Raw genomic sequence first — 18,321 nt, forward strand, 5'->3', positions numbered from 1 at the left:
ATTCCGCTTCAAAATCTGGACCAAAAAACCCCATGTGAACCCAGCATAAGGCTACAATAGCTGGTCATAGGACGGGAAAGGCTCAGGTGTTCTGAACCCAAAGTGCAGCATGTCAGATATAATGGGTGCACTTGTAGGTTAATTCTTACGTACTACCATGGTGTCTATCATAATGATATGTGTATGATAGTGTTGTATAATAGATGCCATGATAGTACGTAAGGGTTAAGGACCAGACCAGAAAACCTATAGCTGGCAGATTACAAGCTCTCAGCCACACATTCAAAGAGTTGGAGCTGACAGTGACCACAAAACCACAAAGTACAAATGTAGCAGGCCATTGGGTTTAAGACTAGGACTAGGAGTTTGGGGTTAGTAGCTGTCGGGGTCACAGTAGCAATGATCTAGACCACATCCTCCAGTTCTCATCCTAGGCTGGGGTAAGTCTGAGCAGGCTGGCAGGGTATCAGATGGTGCTCGTGTTTCCCGGGGGAACATCCGAGTACAAGTAAGACTCTTAAATTTTCTGTCATTAGATAGATAAATAAATTGATGTTTCTTTTTTGTTACTTTTAGTAATATTTGTTTATTAAATATCTTTAAATGTAACAATTTATCTTTTAATATTCTAGAAACGTTCTACAGGGCAGGTACACGTGTGTCGTACTCGAACGAGGTAAGGTCACTGGTGGCCAACCCTCTATGATAGATGGAACCAGCGTAGTAAGATGGATTTGAACCATTGCAGTTTTGGAAATTGCAGCATGTCCAGGTAAAACTGAAACGAAAACTTTTTTTCCTGCGGCCCGCTATGTGGGGCCTTAGCCTTAAGAGGTTCATTTGGAATATATATACTGGTCCGTAATGGGAATATATCAACAATCCTCTCATTCCCTGCACAGGTCATCAGGCTGGTCAGTTAAGGCTCTTTCAAGCCTGGCGGGGATAGATCTCAAGAAACCTTGTCTAAAATCTTGGCCCATGAAAACATAAATGATTGGATTGAGGCAACTGTTTAGGTAAGCCAGGTTGATAATAACAATATACATGGTAAGGGATAGAATGTAATTGGTGTCATAATACATTCTGGTTAGTGTCCAGATATGAAATGGAGACCAGCAGATGAAGAAACACAATATAACAGCGGTGATGATCCTGTAGGGTCTCTGGGGTCTATTACTTTTTCTAAGTTTAAGGAAAATAATCACATAACTGGTCAAGATGATGAGAAAAGGGATCCCAAACATTATAACTAATCTGATCCATCCAATTATTTTACTTATATATATATTGTTACTATAATTCTGAAGGTTTGTACACCATTCTCTAGAGTAATACTCAAAACCAGCCATGAAGAAACAAACCACCCAGATGCCTCCTGCAGTGATCCTCACGAGTCTACGTGTCCTGTGAACTTTAGCCCAAAATGGCCACATGACGGATACACAGCGGTCAATACTCATGGCTGTCAGGAGAAGAACACTGGCGCTCATGTTTAGATTAAACAGAATAATGATTAATGTGCAAATAACATGATAGGGGAAGTAGGAGAAAAGTTCAGCCTTGAGTCCCACGACCAGAAAAAGAGACATGCAGAATAAGAAGTCCGCTATGGCCAGGTTGAGGAACCACATGGCACTGATTGTCTTCTTCATCCTGAATCCAGCAATCCAGATGACTAATCCATTTCCGATAATCCCAAGAACAAAAACGATGCTGAATAAGGTAACTGATATCTTCTGGAAAGTCTTCTCATAATAGTCATAATAAGTCGTGTTTCTTCCCTCATAGTCTTTGTAAAATGACCTTAGAACAATAGAGTAGAAGTCAACTAATGAAGAACATACACGTCTTACCCCTCGTTCACATCTGTGTTGGTATTCCATTCAGGGGAGTCCGCATGGGGACCCCCCGAACAGACTACCAAATGCAATTGCGAGCGCTGTACAGTAAAAGCACATGGATCCCATAGACTATAAAGAATGATGGCTATGGACATACCAATTGTAGTCGTCCAGGGCCGTATTCGGTAAGGTCGGGTTATAATCAGCCAAAACCATCCTGACTTTTTACCTAAAGCAGAAAAAAAAAACACATTTGTCACGGAGCAAAGGTATACGTCTTCCTCCGGATGGTCTTTTGAATCAACAGGGACGCAAGAGGTCGGGAGACAACAGCAATTTATTGTAATCCACAAAGTTAGTAGCCGGCAGCGGTCACATCAACCGTAATAACAATAAGTCCACAGAAGTCACAATCCAATGATAGCTTTGGTTCCTTGGTCCTGTAACTAAATTCTGGCTCTCTGCAGAGCTGTGCACAGGCCGGCTAACACATACTAACTGCTAGCTATATACTATATACTAAACTGTTACACCTATACCTGGGGGTGGGAAGGGCTGAGCCACAGATCCTTCCCCCCTCACCTATGCCAAGGAGAGCAGACTCCCTGTCTACTATGGACAATGCACCATCCAACATCTTCTTGGAGACACTGATCAGATTATCTCCACCCATTGTCCTCACTAGTTAGAGGTATTTGCATACAATGTGCTAACACACTAGACCCGAATCAGCCAACTACACACTGATGTTTACAACAGGTTAGAGAATACATTCCACATGAAATATATATTACACATTGCCTATAGTATAGACTCTAACCATCCCGTGACAACCCCTCCCCCTCTCAAAACATGTGCATGACACAATTGGCCTACACAGGTAAATTGGGGAATGCACATCAGTCTCTATAGCTCATATGTCCTCCTGCCGGGATAACCCATCCGCGTTCTGGTGTTGGTTCCCTCGGCGGTACTGAATGGTAAAGTTGTAGGGTTGAAGGGCTGGCATCTGTCAGAAAATCCGGTGGATCCATGTTGGCTTCTCCCTGAGCTTGGCTTCGGGTCACTGCTCCCACAAAGTGGCACTGTAGATTTCCAACATCGTTGCCTAACAGAACATCGGCCGGCAGCCCGCTCATCACACCAATTGTGCATCGTTTTGGTCCATAACCATAGTCGAGTTCCACGGTAGCTTTAGGAATACGTCTTTGAGTACCCCCTGCCAACTTGATAGAAATGCCAGGACCCTCCTCTAGGGCCTCGGGTCGCACAACTCGGGGGTCCGCTACCGTTAGGAAAGCTCCCGAGTCCCGGAATCCAACAACTGTTCGGCCATCCAGTAGGACCTCCTGCAAGTGCTTCCTCTGAAGGTTTGCGGGATGTGTGGCGGAAGGCTGAATCCCATAGACCCCTGGAGGTGGAACAGATGTGTCATTCATGGAGTCATCTGGAAATGGGGCCAAACTTTCTGTCCTAGGAGTGGTTCCCAGGTAGTGAATAGGCCGGGATGCCACGGTGGCCCGTGCCCCCATGTTAACAGGGCAACTAGCTTGCAAATGTCCAGGCCGCCCGCACCCAAAACATCTGCGCTCTAGCATTCTTCCAGTAGGTCGTTGTCTAGGGACAGGGTTGTTCATAGCTGGAGGCCGATGGGCTGGGGCAGGGGTAGAGGGGGAATTGTAATCCTGAGGCCGGGCACGAAAGGTGGTTGGCTGGCTGAAGGGTGTCTGGCGGACTGTGGTAGTTTTCCGCTCCTCTGCAAACAACCTCTTCCACTGCGGCTTGATGGTCAGGCCCTCATCTGCAAGGGAAGCAGCTTGCTCCACTGTGGCTGGGTTCCGTTCCAGCACCCACTCACGGATCTCAGCGGGGCACTGGGAAAAGAACTGTTCCTTAAGTATGACTTGGAGGATCTTATCGACTGTGACAGCCTCCTCTCCTTCTAGCCAGCGCTTGCATGCTTGCTTCAACTTGTGGGCGAACATGTGGAAGGAGCTTCCCCCATTGTAAGACAAAGAGCGGAACTGAACTCGGTAGGTCTCTGGAGTGACTGCATAATACTTCTGCACCGCTCTTTTAATGGCCTCATAGTCCCGCTGATCACTAGGGTCCATGGCTCTGAGAGCTTCCGCAGCCCCATCTCGTAGGTGCCCCACCAGATACCGGACCCAATCCTTCTCTGGGACTTCCATCAGGTGGCACTGGTGTTCGAAGTCCTGAAAATATCCATCAACATCCCCAGCCGCTTCCTCAAAGGTCTTGAAGTGTTTATGGGAGACATATGGTGGTTCTCTCACTGTTGGGCTGGGGGTCGACGTTTGATTATAATTCCTCATAGTTATCTCAGCCATTCGCATTTCATGCGCCATTCTTTCCTTTTCATGCGCCATTCTCTGTTCCTCCTTCTCCGTTTCCTGAGCCCTCTGTAATGCTCTACTCCTTTGCTCTGCAGTTGCTTCTAGCCCCAGCACTGCCAATTCCTCCTCATACAAAACAACCCATCTGCTCTTTTGGGTCTGTACCTGCCACTCCTGTATCTCTACTGTCTCCTGGGGGCAGCCCTCCTCATGGTCGCTTTGCAGGGTCATCTCCTCCAGTGCCTCGATCAGTTGCTCTTTCGTTCTTCCCTGGTAACTCAGGTTTAGTTCCCGGGCCCTTACTTGTAGACTTGCCATAGTCCAGTTCCTGTATTCTGAGGTTGTGGCTCCATTAATCGCTGAGCTGCTGTAGTCCATCTCGCTATCCGCTGTTGATCCCACCGCTGCCAACCAGTTGTCACGGAGCAAAGGTATACGTCTTCCTCCGGATGGTCTTTTGAATCAACAGGGACGCAAGAGGTCGGGAGACAACAGCAATTTATTGTAATCCACAAAGTTAGTAGCCGGCAGCGGTCACATCAACCGTAATAACAATAAGTCCACAGAAGTCACAATCCAATGATAGCTTTGGTTCCTTGGTCCTGTAACTAAATTCTGGCTCTCTGCAGAGCTGTGCACAGGCCGGCTAACACATACTAACTGCTAGCTATATACTATATACTAAACTGTTACACCTATACCTGGGGGTGGGAAGGGCTGAGCCACAGATCCTTCCCCCCTCACCTATGCCAAGGAGAGCAGACTCCCTGTCTACTATGGACAATGCACCATCCAACATCTTCTTGGAGACACTGATCAGATTATCTCCACCCATTGTCCTCACTAGTTAGAGGTATTTGCATACAATGTGCTAACACACTAGACCCGAATCAGCCAACTACACACTGATGTTTACAACAGGTTAGAGAATACATTCCACATGAAATATATATTACACATTGCCTATAGTATAGACTCTAACCATCCCGTGACAACATTATTATGTGAGGTCACCATTCTGCCCGCTCAGTAGAGGGCGCTGTGTTATTATTACACACGTTTAGTGCTGCTGTACACATTGGGGCAGATTTATTATACTCTGTACAAGGGAATCTTTGTTCTTTTCTGTCTCATGAGGGTATTTGGGTTGTTATGTAAATGTGGAATCCCTTTAAAATATGCAAATAAAAGAAATTTTTTATCCTGGGGGTTCGGGGTTAAGTGGGAATTTTTGCCTTAGTTGGAAAACGGAAAAAATAGATATGTCTATAAATACACTGCTTGGCCAAAAAAAAGTCGCTAGTGTTAATATTTAGTTGGGCCACCACGAGCACGAATAACAGCACGCATCCGTCTCGGCATGGAGTCTATAATGTTCTGTAGTGTAGACTCAGGGATTTTGGTCCAATTCTCGAGTATCAGGGAGCCCAGGTTACGCAGATTCGTTGGGGGTGGTAAGTGACAGCGCAGGTTCCTTTCCAGCACATTCCAGTGTTTTGTGTGCTTCTCGTCGCACCCGGACACGACCATCACTCTGGAACAATGTGAAACGTGATTCATCTGATCACATGACCTTTCTCCACTGCTTTAGGGTCCAATCCTTGTGGTCTCTTGCAAATGACAGGCGCCGACGTCTGTTGGTCTCTGTCATCAATGGCTTTCATGTGGCGACACAGCTGTTGAGACCCATTCCTTTGAGTTCTCGTCCCATTGTTCGCTCCGAAATGTGTCGCTCCATCGAGTTGAACATCTGTGTGAGCTCAAAGGTGGTTTTCCAGTGGTTATTCTTAACCAGTCGCTTTAGGGACCTACGACCTCGAGTTTCGAGTATAGTCTTACACTTTCCACGGTTGGAGGGGGGTTCTCCACCATCTCGCCATGCTCGTATGATACGCTGAACAGTTCTCTGTCCGATACCAGTTACTTCGGCTATCTCCTTGGTTGATTTGATGAACTGATGCAATCCAATGACTTGCCCCTTCTTGAAGGCACTACCATCTCTTCCTCTGGTAGCTCTTCCGTTGGTAGACATTGCTTCACACCTTTTATTATGATCTGCACTTGACAGGCTACAGCTCAATTATATATATTCAAGAATATCTGCAAATTCCTGACATGAACAGTTCAGAATTATATCAGGGGTGGAACGGTACCTTGTTGCACAAGGCGCCTTTTTTTTTTGGCCAGGCAGTGTACTATAATGGTTCTGTAAATCTGTCAAGAGCTGCAGATTAGGACTAGGGTTGAGCCGATCTTGAGATTTCAGGATGGATTTTAAAATATGATTATTTTCCAGCCGATCCCGATCGTGAAATTTGCTCGATCGACGATCGGGATTCGATCTTTCCAGCTCCAGATCGCTCAACCCTATTCATGATATATACATGAGTAGGATTGAGCCGATCTTGAGATAACCTCTGACCTCAATCCCGCCGGAAAAGACCGGGATCGGAATTCCAATCGCGATCGTGAAATTTACTCAATTGCCAATCGGAATCCGATCTTTTCCGATCCTGATCGCTCAACCCTAATTAGGACAGAACGGGAGAATTTTTTTTTTTTTTTTTTTAAACGCTTGGGCCGAGACACAAACTTTATCAAGCAGTAGAACATACTGGTAGGTCTGCAGACAAAATACACACAAGACCTGTTACCTTAATAATTCCTCAGTTTCGGTGAAGGGTTTCGCAGTTTTGTTGCTTCTTCTACAATCGTCTACAGAATAAGAGAAAGGATTCTAATGTGTTTGTTCCGCTCTCGTGTTCCCATGTATTCTCTTGTATTCTTATCACTCTCTGTCATGTGGAGTTTGTTGCAGTCGTCGGTTTAGATCTCAGATAAAGTAACATTATTGCAGATTTAAAGCCACAGACGAGAATAAACCATCACAGCAAAGCGCGGAGAACATTCCTAGTATATGGGTGATATATAATACAGGACTTATTGGATTATTGCTTTACTGCCTGATAGTACACAGAATTAGTAGATGTAAATGATACATGGATACTAGGGATGAGCGAACAGTAAAATATTCGATATTCGTTATTCGTTTCGAATAGCCGCTCAATATTCAGCTATTCGATCGAATATCAAACCCCATTATACTCTACGGGGAAAAATGCTTCGTTTCAGGGGATCCCACCATTCGACTCAGGAGGGGCACCAAGTCCACTATGACACCCCAGGAAATGATACCAACACCTCTGCAATGCAACTGGGACAGCAGGGGGAGCATGTCTGGGGGCATCTAACACACCAAAGACCCTCTATTACCCCAACATCACAGCCTAACAACTACACACTTTCCACACTCAAAAAAACCCTCTATCAAAGTAGGAAAATACCTGGAAACCTTCTTTACTTCCCAAATGGATGGACACAAACCCCAATTTAAGCTCAACAAACATTAACAAGCACCCCTTTAAATCACGTTCCCCATGACAACCACAGATGGAATAGGCAATGGGAAATCCTTCAGTCCCCCCCTGACCTGTCAGTGTGTGTGTGTGTGTGTGTGTGTGTGTGTGTGTGTGTGTGTGTGTGTGTGTGTGTGTGAGATGTGGTAAGACCTTCCAAAATTCACTTTTATGGCATTTAATCTGAGCCTTTCCAAATTAAGTTCCAGGCCCTTAAGCTGAGCTACCAGCAGAGATTGGGGCCCTTCAGGTGACTTCAGCCTCTACCTGCAGAGTTTTAGGCCCTTGGAGTGAGTTGAGCCTTGCACAAGCAGAGTGTTAGCCCCTTTAAAACTCTTTGCCCCTATAACAGTGGTTCCAGAACCATCACTCTCATTGTGTTGGATTGATGCAGTGGATTGGACTGAGGACCCAGACATTGACCTTCATTTTGACTGTCAAATTGATAACATTTTGGCATCAAGTCCTGGGGGTACCTTTGATTTAGAGGGCTGCAAAGGTGGAGAATTGGCTGCAACCACTACTAGCGGTAATGGTCCTCTAATATCGGACTCTACATTACCTCTACTGGGTTCTGATCAGGTGTTAATAGTCCAAACAACATGCTCCAGTACTTTACATGTAGATCAGAAACCACTTTCCCTTTCGACACCAGATTTAACCAAGCTTCACCATCATCATCATCATCATCATCAACATCCTGCTAAGATGGAGCCACTAAAGGAAACTTTACCTTCCAAGGCATGTCCTGGAGCTGCGACTGAGTCAAATCTAAACACAGAGTCCTTTGGAACAGAACAAAATTCACCAGCAGTGTTTTTGGCCCTTAGGGTGAGTTGAGCCTTGCACCAGCGTGTGTCCCGTAACATCAGGCGGGCCCTAAGTTCTGCACAAAGTTGCACAAAGTTCCACTTGATCACTGACCCGTGGAGAAGTGCATGCAGCCAGGGACGCTGCATCTCAATTGCAGCACACTGCCTGAATGTAGTTGAGGCTGGGACCAGGTCACAAACTGTGGCGGCCTACCTTGTTTCCCCATCCAATATTCCTGGCAGGAGTGCTGAAACACCACCCTCCTCCTCCGTTAAATCAACCCCAGCTACCAGCTGGAAGCGCTGCAACACTGGCGAGGGGAGACGTCAGCAGGCTGTGCTGAAGCTCATCAGCTTGGGGGACAGACAGCACAGTACCTCCGAGGTCAGGGATGCCATCCTGGATGAGATGGCAATGTTTTTTGCTCCGCTGCACCTGGGCCCAGGTGCAGGTTGGTGTATGTGATAATGGCCGGAACCTGGTAGCGGCTCTGGAGCTCGCTAGACTCAAACACGGTCCACACGTGGCCCACGTTTTCAAATTATTGGTGCAATGGTTTCTAACAACTTACCCCAATTTACACAAGCAACTTGTTAAAGTGCGACGATTGTGCGCCCACTTTGGCAAGTCTACAGTAGCTGCTGCTAGCCTCAATACACTCCAGCAATGCCTACATGTGCCTGAAGCATCGGCTGTTGTGCGAGGTCACCACCGGCTGAAACCCTAGATACCGTATGTTGAGCAGGGTGTGTGAGCTGCACAGGCCTTTGATGGAGTTCCATCTCCAAAACCCAAGGGTTCCTCAGAGTCAACTCCCTCAGTTTCTGTACTAGGAGTTTCCATGGGTGGCAGACTTATGTGAAATCCTATCCCATCCTTTCCACTGGACAAGAAACATTAGCATGCACTCATCACAATTCCTGATATGGCAGCTGCGTTCAGCAGGGTACAAGGTACAACGCAGACCAGGCCCGAGCACCAGGAACAGGTGTTACAACGGCTAGCGGATAATGCTTCCAGCTGCTTTTCCAGCAGTCGGTCAGCCACTACCTGCAGTCGTGTTCATACCCAAGAGTCTGTCCCTCCTTGCTCCCAACATGCCTAATCTACCCAACAGAGTCATCCCACCCTTGCCCCCTCCCAGTATCTCTTTTTGGGTCCTTTTACTATCTCTCCCTCTGTTGAACCACTTTCCGAATCCCAGGAGCTACCAGACAACTTTGTACTGATGCCCAAACACTGGAGCATCCGCCATCACCTGGCAATTTTGTGGTTGTGGACCCGCAACCAGCATTTTTCGTCCTCAGTGATGATGATGATGATGTTTAGACACAGTTGCCATCAGGGCATGCTGTTGTCATGTGCGGTTTGCAGTAAGAGGAGAGTGAGCAATTGGAAGAGGAGTTGGTGGACAACGAGGCCACCAACCCTAAATGGACAGGGGTGATGTATAGCGGGAATGAAGTGTAGATGTGGAGGCAAACTAAGCAGGAAAAAAGGTGGCTAGAGGCAGAGGCAGAGGCATGTCCAGAGGCAGCAAGGCCAAACATTTCCTGTGTACTAGCCACTCATGCAAAACTCACCCATGTTGCCAGACTAATTTCTCCAATAGGCTAACAACTGCCATTTGGTCCACACCCACCAGGGGCACACTCTCCAAGGTCTGGTACACATTAATGGCACCCCCTGGCCAAACTATCGCCACTGAGGGGCCTAGTGTCACCAGGAGGGACAAATATAGGCGCATGTTGCGGGAATACCTGGCCGACCCCAGCCCTGTCCTCTCTGATCCCTCTGTGCCCTACATTTAGTGGATCTCCAAGTTGGATTTGTGGCTGGAACTTGCGCTCTATGCATTGGAGGTCCTTTTCTGCCTTGACGCCAGCGTGCTGTCGGAAAATGTCTTCAGCGCAGCCGGTGGCATCATCACGGATAAGCAGAGCCAGCTGTCAGCTGACAGTGCTGACCGGCTGACGCTGATCAAAATGAACAGCCACTGGATAGACCAGGGGTAGGGAACCTTTGGCTCTCCAGCTGCTGTGAAACTACAACTCCCAGCATGCTCCATTCACTTCCATGGGAGTTCCCAGAACAGCAGAGCCAGTATGCATGCTGGGAGTTGTAGTTTTGCAACAGCTGGAGAGCCGTACGTTCCCTACCCCTGGGATAGACCCATCATTTTCATGTCCAGCAGTGTCAAGCACCCTGACATGAAGTTTGATGTGTGTGCTCACCCTCTACAATTCTTTTTTCTCCTCATACTCCTCCACCATCAGCGCTGCACAATTCTGCTCCTACTAGGCTCAATTCACACTAATTCTCCCAAACTCTTCTGGTTAGAGGCTCAATCCACCCTGATTCCCCCAACTGCGCTGGTTGGAAGCTCATTATAAGTCATGCCAAGTAACACACTGGCACACATGGCTAACCATGTTAGGTTGCTTTTCAAGAGATAAAAGCATAGTTCACATCATGTAGAACAAACAATAATGGTTTTTTGCAATCCTTGACCCCCGATATAAGTTAAAAATCTCATCCTTTGTTCTGGTACAGGAGAGGAAAAACAGTACAAGTGATATGTAACTATGGAGGCAAGCTAAGCAGGAAAAAACATGGCTAGAAGCAGAGGCATGGACAGGGGTGATGTATAGTGGTGAAAGCAGTGTAAGTGTGGATACAAGCACAGCAGCAAAAAAGGTGGCTACAGGCAGAGGCATGGACAGGGGCAGCAAGGCCACTCATGCAAAACTCGCCCATGTTGCCAGACTTATGCAAGATCTCTCCCTGTCTTTGAGGAGTCCACCAAGAGGGTCAGCTGTGACCACGCACTCATGAGTGTTACAATCCCACTCCTGTGTGCGATATGAGAATCCCTCATCGCCATCATGGATAACGCATTGTACGCTGAGTAGTCGGGCATAGGAGCAGAACCTACCAGCAGGATAGTCAGTGCACGCTCCTGTTCGTTTCACAGCATATATTGATGGGGGAAGAGGAGGATGACGAAGTGGCAGATGATCTCATTGTCACACAGAAGGATATCAGCACCCCCTAGCCAAACTACCGCCACTGGGGTGCCTAGTGTCACCAGTTACATGACAAATTTAGTGTGGTTTGCACACTTTGCAAGTCTAAACTGAGTAGGGGTTCTGAAAAGAGCAACCTTACCACCTTTTGTGTGCGCTGTCATCTGGAAGGCAAACCCTGGGCTCAGTGTGAGAGCAAACGCAGGACAATCGTCGCCCGGCATTGCCGACACTGCCTTTTCCACTGTTTACACCAGCCTGGACACTTACACATCTGTCTCTGACACATTGGGGAGTTCATCCTCATCCGCCCTTTTGGCCTTCACCATCATGCGCTTCTTCCCAGCCTCTCCCCATCTCCCAGGCGTTTCATTGCAGGCAATAGTACAGCGCTAGCCACCCATATACCCAAGCCCTTAACGGCCTCATCGATAAACTGCTGGCCCTGGAGATGTTGGCGTTTATGCTTCTGGATACCCAGGCCTTCTGTCACCAGATGGCAGCTGAGGCACCTCCCTATGCTGGGCCTAGCCGTTACTACTTCTCTTGGTGTGCTGTCCCCGCCTTGCGCCTGCACGCCTGTCCCATAATATCAGTCGGGCCCAGAGTTCCGCGCTTTGCTGCAAGGTCCACTTGACCACCGACGCATCGACAAGCGCCTGCGGTCAGGGATGCTGCTTATTTTTAATATAGGTGAATGTAGTGGAGTCTGGGCCCGGGGGTGCAAACTGAGGTGGCCTATCTCCTCTCCTAGCCCAAAATTCATGGCAGGGTTTCTCTGAAAGCCTACTGCGCTGCAACCTCGACCCCAACTACAATCTGGAAATGCTGTAACACTGGCGTGGGGAGATGTCAGCAGGCCGTGCTGAAGCTCATCAGCTTGGGGGATAGACAGCACACTGCTTCCGAGGTGAGGGATGACATCCAGGATGTTATGGCAATATGGTTTTCCCCGCTGAACCTGGGCGCAGGCATGTTTGCGTATGTGATAATGCCCGGAACCTGGTAGCAGATCTGGAGTTTGCCAGACTCAAACACGGTCCACACATGGCCCACGTTTTCAACTTGTTGGTGCAAAGGTTCTTTGAAACCTACACCATTGTGCCTGATATACTGGTCAAAGTGGGGCCATTTTCGTAAGTGAGAAGTAGCTTCTGCTAGGCAGAAAACATTCAGAGCACACTCCTCTCATCTTCGCACCGTTGGCTGGCGGAGGAAGACGAGGGGGATTGCATGTCACTGTCCCACACGAGGCTAGAGGGTCACTCACATGAGGCTAGAGGGTGCACTTCAGTGCATCCCATTGCTTCACCACAGATGGTGTGAAGGGGAGTGGAAAATGTAGGAAATGGAGAGTGACCCTTACAGTTGGGGCCAGCAAAGGAATGCCAAGTAACACAGTGGAACACATGCCTGACTTCATGTTGGGCTGCTTCTCAACAGACAAAGGCATAGTTCACATCATGGAGAGCAAACAATACTGGATTGAACAAAAAATTGGACTGAGCAGATATAGCGCGATTGAATTGCTGTGTATCACACTTCGCTTTAGGGTAGACCCTTAAAAATTGGATTGAGCTGATATAGCCTGACTGAATTTCTGTCTCTCCCACCTAAGTTTTTGGGGTACACACCCTGGATATCTGAATTGAGCGTACATAGCCGGACTGAAATTCGGTGTCTCCCACTTAGGTTTTGGGGGACACACCCTGGATATCTGGATTGAGCATACATAGCCAGACCTAATTGCTCTGTATCCCTGTTTTGGGGTTACACACTGCCTGAAAAGCTGGTTTTGACGTATATAGCAAGAACTGTCTGCTGTGGATTCCTGCTACGAATTCTTGCTACGAATTTTTACTGCGTATGCCGTGTGGTATTCGATTGGGAACGAATACCTCGAATGGCCTGATATTAGATTGAATATCTATTCGATTGAACGGTGTTCGCTCGTCTCTAATTATTATTATTATTATTATTATTATTATTATTATTATTATTATTATTATTATTATTATTATTATTATTATTCTCACTGGGGAATAGAGATGAGCGAGTAGGTATTCGATCGACTACTACGGTATTCAAAATATTCGTACTAGATCGAATACTACTAGCTATTTGCAGTAAATATTTGATTCAGAACCAGCGCTGATTGCCGACTGCTATACAAATCAATGCTGGTTCTGCAGCAGGCTCATCTTTGCTAGTCAGGTGAGCTGGCAGCTTGCGGTTACGAGGGAGCTGACTTTTTATAAGCTCAACTGCAAGCGCTGTGCAGTTAAAGCACACGGACCCCATAGACTATAATGGGGTCCGTGCACTTTAACTGCACAGGGCTCCTCCTAAACACTCTCCTCCTGCTACTCGTGGACTTGGTGACTCTCCTTTAGTTGAATAGTGGTTTCCCTTGAAACTAACATTTTTTCCCATAGACTATAATGAGATTTGATATTCGATCAAGTAGTCGAATATTGAGGCTCTACTCGAAACGAATATCGAATCTCAAATATTTCACTGTTCGCTCAACTGGGGAACAGTAATTTAATTGTCTTAAATCTGTGACTTGTTTTCGCCTAACTTTTGATCTCTGTATCCAAAACTGGTACTAGGAGTTTGGCTGAATAAGGCTCTAGCTGATGGTAATTTGGGATACTCTATTATACATTTGTTTTTCTTGTTATATATGACATTTTATATGACAAAGGCAACAATCATTTGAATGATCTCTGGGCTCTCGCCAAATCATAGTTATGTCAAATGGAGGTTTATCCTGTGTTTCCTTGGTCCACATCCGTAAATTCTCAACACACGGCTTACACACTTTAAAATAGCTAGATAGATAGATAGATAGATAGATAGATAGATAGATAGATAGATAGATAGGAGGGATAGGAGATAGATAGATAGGAGATAGATAGATAGATAGATATGAGATAGATAGATGATAGATAGATAGATAGATAGATAGATGATAGATAGATAGATAGATAGATAGATAGATAGATAGATAGATAGATAGATAGATAGGAGATAGATGGATAGATAGATAGATAGATAGATAGATAGATAGATAGATAGATAGGCGATAGATAGATAGATAGATAGATAGATAGATAGATAGATAGATCGATAGATAGGAGAGAGAGATAGATAGATAGATAGATAGATAGATAGATAGATAGATAGATAGATAGATAGATAGATAGATAGGAGATAGATAGATAGATAGATAGATAGATAGATAGATAGATAGATAGATAGATAGATCTACTTCATCAGACACTTTAACTGGACACAGTTATCACAATACAGAATACTTGTTGTTACTTATTGTTTATTTCATAGTTAATAAAACATCATCCACAATAATAGAGAAATAATCCTAAAATATGTATAACTATATAGATTTTAACATCTTGCTTTTTATACAATTACATAAATTTTAATCATAGAACTGGTAAAACATTTAGATACATTTTATACATGTTAATGACTAGAGATGAGCGAACAGTGTTCTATCGAACTAATGTTCGATCGGATATTAGGCTGTTCGGCATGTTCGAATCGAATCGAACACCGCGTGGTAAAGTGCGCCATTACTCGATTCCCCTCCCACCTTCCCTGGCGCCTTTTTTGGACAGGAACTACGACACCGGTGACGTTGAAAAAAGTAGGCAAAACCCATTGGCTGCCGAAAACATGTGACCTCTGATTTAAAAGAACAGCGACGCCCAGGTTCGTGTCATTCTGAGCTTGCAATTCACCGGGGACGGAGGTTTCCGTCCAGCTAGCTAGGGCTTAGATTCTGGGTAGGCAGGGACAGGCTAGGATAGGAAGGAGAAGACAACCAACAGCTCTTATAAGAGCTAAATTCCAGGGAGAAGCTTGTCAGTGTAACGTGGCACTGACGGGCTCAATCGCCGCAACCCAGCTTTCCCAGGATCCTGAATGGAATACACTGACAGTGTATTCCCCTATACCCCATATATACACCCCAAATCCCCGTTCCAACGGTGTGCCCCCCCACCTTCACCTCAGAAATACCCTGCAAGTCCCCTAGCAATAGAATTGGGGCTATATACACCCACTATTTTTGCTACTGCCATATAGTGCCATTGTCTGACTGGTAATTCAAAGAATATATTGGAGTTACAAATACCCTCATCTCTTGCTCCTGCCATATAGTGCCAGTTTCTGACTGGGAATTCAAAGAATATATTGGGGTTATAAATACCCTCATTTCTTGCTACTGGTATATAGTGCCATTGTCTGACTGGGAATTCCAAGAATATATTGGGTTTACAAATACCCTCATTTCTTGCTACTGGTATATAGTGCCAGTTTCTGACTGGGAATTCAAAGAATATATTGGGGTTACAAATACCTTCAAGTCCTGCCACTGCCATATAGTGCCATTGTCTGACTGGGAATGCAAAGAATATATTGGGGTTACAAATACACTCAAGTCCTGCCACTGACATATAGTGCCAGTTTCTGACTGGGAATACCTGGCCGACACCAGCTCTGCCCTCTCCGATCCCTCTGTGCTCTACAGCCTACACTTATTTTCTCATTTTTTTTCTGCACTGCACATCTCTTGCCTACTTCCTTTGGGATCTCAGAAGTGGTGGTCTCAGTGCTGAGAAACACATCTGAGTCCCCCATGCAATATGCATTAAGAGAACCCTGGAGCCTACCATAGCATCAAGCCTGGCTAAATGCAGAGAAAGATTTTGGACCACTTCCAGAGATGGTAATTTCAGCGCTGCAGTTGGCAATGGATGGTGTAATGGGATTAGCTGAGGGATCGCTGTCTTGACCACTTTTTGGCACAAAATGAAAGTCCAATCCAGCCAAGTATGGTGCAAGGATATGATGCAAGGACACCTACATATCCGTCTGTGACACATTGGGGAGTTCACCCTCATCCGCCCTTTTGGCCTGCACCATAATGCGCCTCTTCCCAGCTAAGCTAAGCGCTGAATTTAGGGACCGCCTCATGTTTGGGGGAAAGTGCTGGTGTGGACGGCACAGTGAAGTAGCGCAGTAGACACTCTGCCCAAAAAGGGCAGAGTGTCCCCCAGCCGGGACTCCAACATCTCCTGGGCTAGATTTTTGGAGATGAGGCCGTTGAAGCCTTGGGCATGTGGGTGGGTTGCGCTGTACTTTAGCATGAAATGAAAGGCCTGGGAGATGGGGAGTTGCTGAGAAGAGGCGCATGATGGTGCGGGCAAAAGGAGAAGTGGCAGGAAAAGGGGAGGATGAGGGAGAAGTCAACAAAGTGGCAGAGGCAGATGAAGTGATGTCCTGGCTTGTCCTCTGGAGTGCATCGCCAGCACTGTGAGCAGAGGCAGTGGCATGAATGGCAGGCAACGTTTGTCCTGCCGTTGCTGCCTGCCACTGTTTCCAGTGCTTGGATTCCAAATGACGGTGCATTGAAGTGGTGGACAGGTTGCTCTTCTAAGGGCCCCTACTCGATTTCGAGAGGCAAATTGTGCAGACGACACTATATCTGTCCTCGGCGCATTCCTTGAAAAAACTCTACACCTTCAAGAAACATGCCCTCGATGGGGGAGTTTTTCTGGGGTGGGTACAAAAGGGAACATCTTCGGACATTCCGGGTCTGGCCTGGCTTCGGCAAAGCAGCTGACCTCTGCCTCTGGACATGTCTCTGCCTCTAGCTACCCTTTTTGGTGCTGCACCTGCCTCAACATCCACACTACTTTCCCAGCTTGACATCCGCCTTGTCCAGGTGGAGTCGGTGTCCTCGTCGTCCACCACCTCCTCTTCCAACTCCTGTCTCGCCTCCTCCTCCTGCACAATGCGCATGTCAACTGGCTGCCCTGACAGCAACTGCATCTCATCGTCGTCGATGAGGGTGGGTTGCTGGTTATCCGCCACCAAATCAACCGGAGATGGAGGAGACTCTAGTGTTTGAGCATCTGGACACAGATACTCGTCTGTTAGGTCCGTGGAATCGCAAAATGGAGGGGCAGGTTGCGGTGCAGTCAAAGGAAGGGAGAACAGCTCTGGGGAGCAGGGACAGTTGGGGTTATTGTTCTGGGAAGATTGGGAATTTTGGGTGGAAGGAGGACAAGACTGTTGGGTAAGAGGAGGTAGAGGCTGACTGGCTGGTGGACAATGTGCTTTAAGCGTTATCCGACAGCCATTGCAAGACCTGTTCCTGGTTCTCGGGCCTACTAAGGTTTGTACCATTCAGCCTAGTTAATGTGGAACTTTTGTGCAAAGCGCAGAACTTAGGGCCCGCCTGATGTTAAGGGACACACGCTGGTACAAGGCTCAACTCACCCTAAGTGCCAAAAACACTGCTGGTGCAAGGCTCTACTCATGCCAAGGGCCTCAATCTCTGCTGGTAGCTCAGCTTAAGGTCCTGTAACTTTGTTTGGAAGGGCTCATGTTAAGGGCTAGAAAAGTGAATTTTGGAAGGTCTTACCACATCACACACACACACACACACACACACACACACACACTCAAAATGACAGTTAAGGGTGAGGGCTTTTGGAATTCCCATTGCCTATTCCATTTGTGGTTGTCATGGGGAACGTGATTTAAAGGGGTGGTTGTTATTGTTTGTTGAGCTTAAATTGGGGTTTGTGTCCATCCATTTGGGGAGTAAAGAAGGTTTCCAGGTATTTTCCCACTTTGATAGAGGTTTTTTGGAATGTGGAAAGTGTGTAGTTGTTAGGCTGTGATAATAGAGGTAATAATGGGGTAATAGAGGGTCTTTGGTGTGTTAGATGCCCCCAGACATGCTTCCCCTGCTGTCCCAGTGTCATTCCAGAGGTGTTGGCATCATTTCCTGGGGTGTCATAGTGGACTTGGTGACCCTCCAGACACG

The 18,321-nt window shown here is 46.6% G+C and overlaps 1 protein-coding gene across 1 annotated transcript; it reads right to left on the minus strand.

The window, feature by feature from the left end:
* Nucleotides 1–887: 887 nt before the first annotated feature.
* Nucleotides 888–2,060, minus strand: LOC142209198 (formyl peptide receptor 2-like). Its single transcript, XM_075278127.1, has 2 exons — nt 2,002–2,060; nt 888–1,806 (listed from the first exon to the last, which is right to left on the minus strand). The coding sequence occupies exons 1-2, from the start codon at nt 2,058–2,060 to the stop codon at nt 888–890; spliced, it is 978 nt and encodes a 325-aa protein (XP_075134228.1).
* Between the last annotated feature and the right edge of the window lie 16,261 nt (nt 2,061–18,321).

Source organism: Leptodactylus fuscus, chromosome 6 (assembly GCF_031893055.1).
Source record: "Leptodactylus fuscus isolate aLepFus1 chromosome 6, aLepFus1.hap2, whole genome shotgun sequence".
NCBI classification, from domain to species: Eukaryota; Metazoa; Chordata; class Amphibia; order Anura; family Leptodactylidae; genus Leptodactylus; species Leptodactylus fuscus.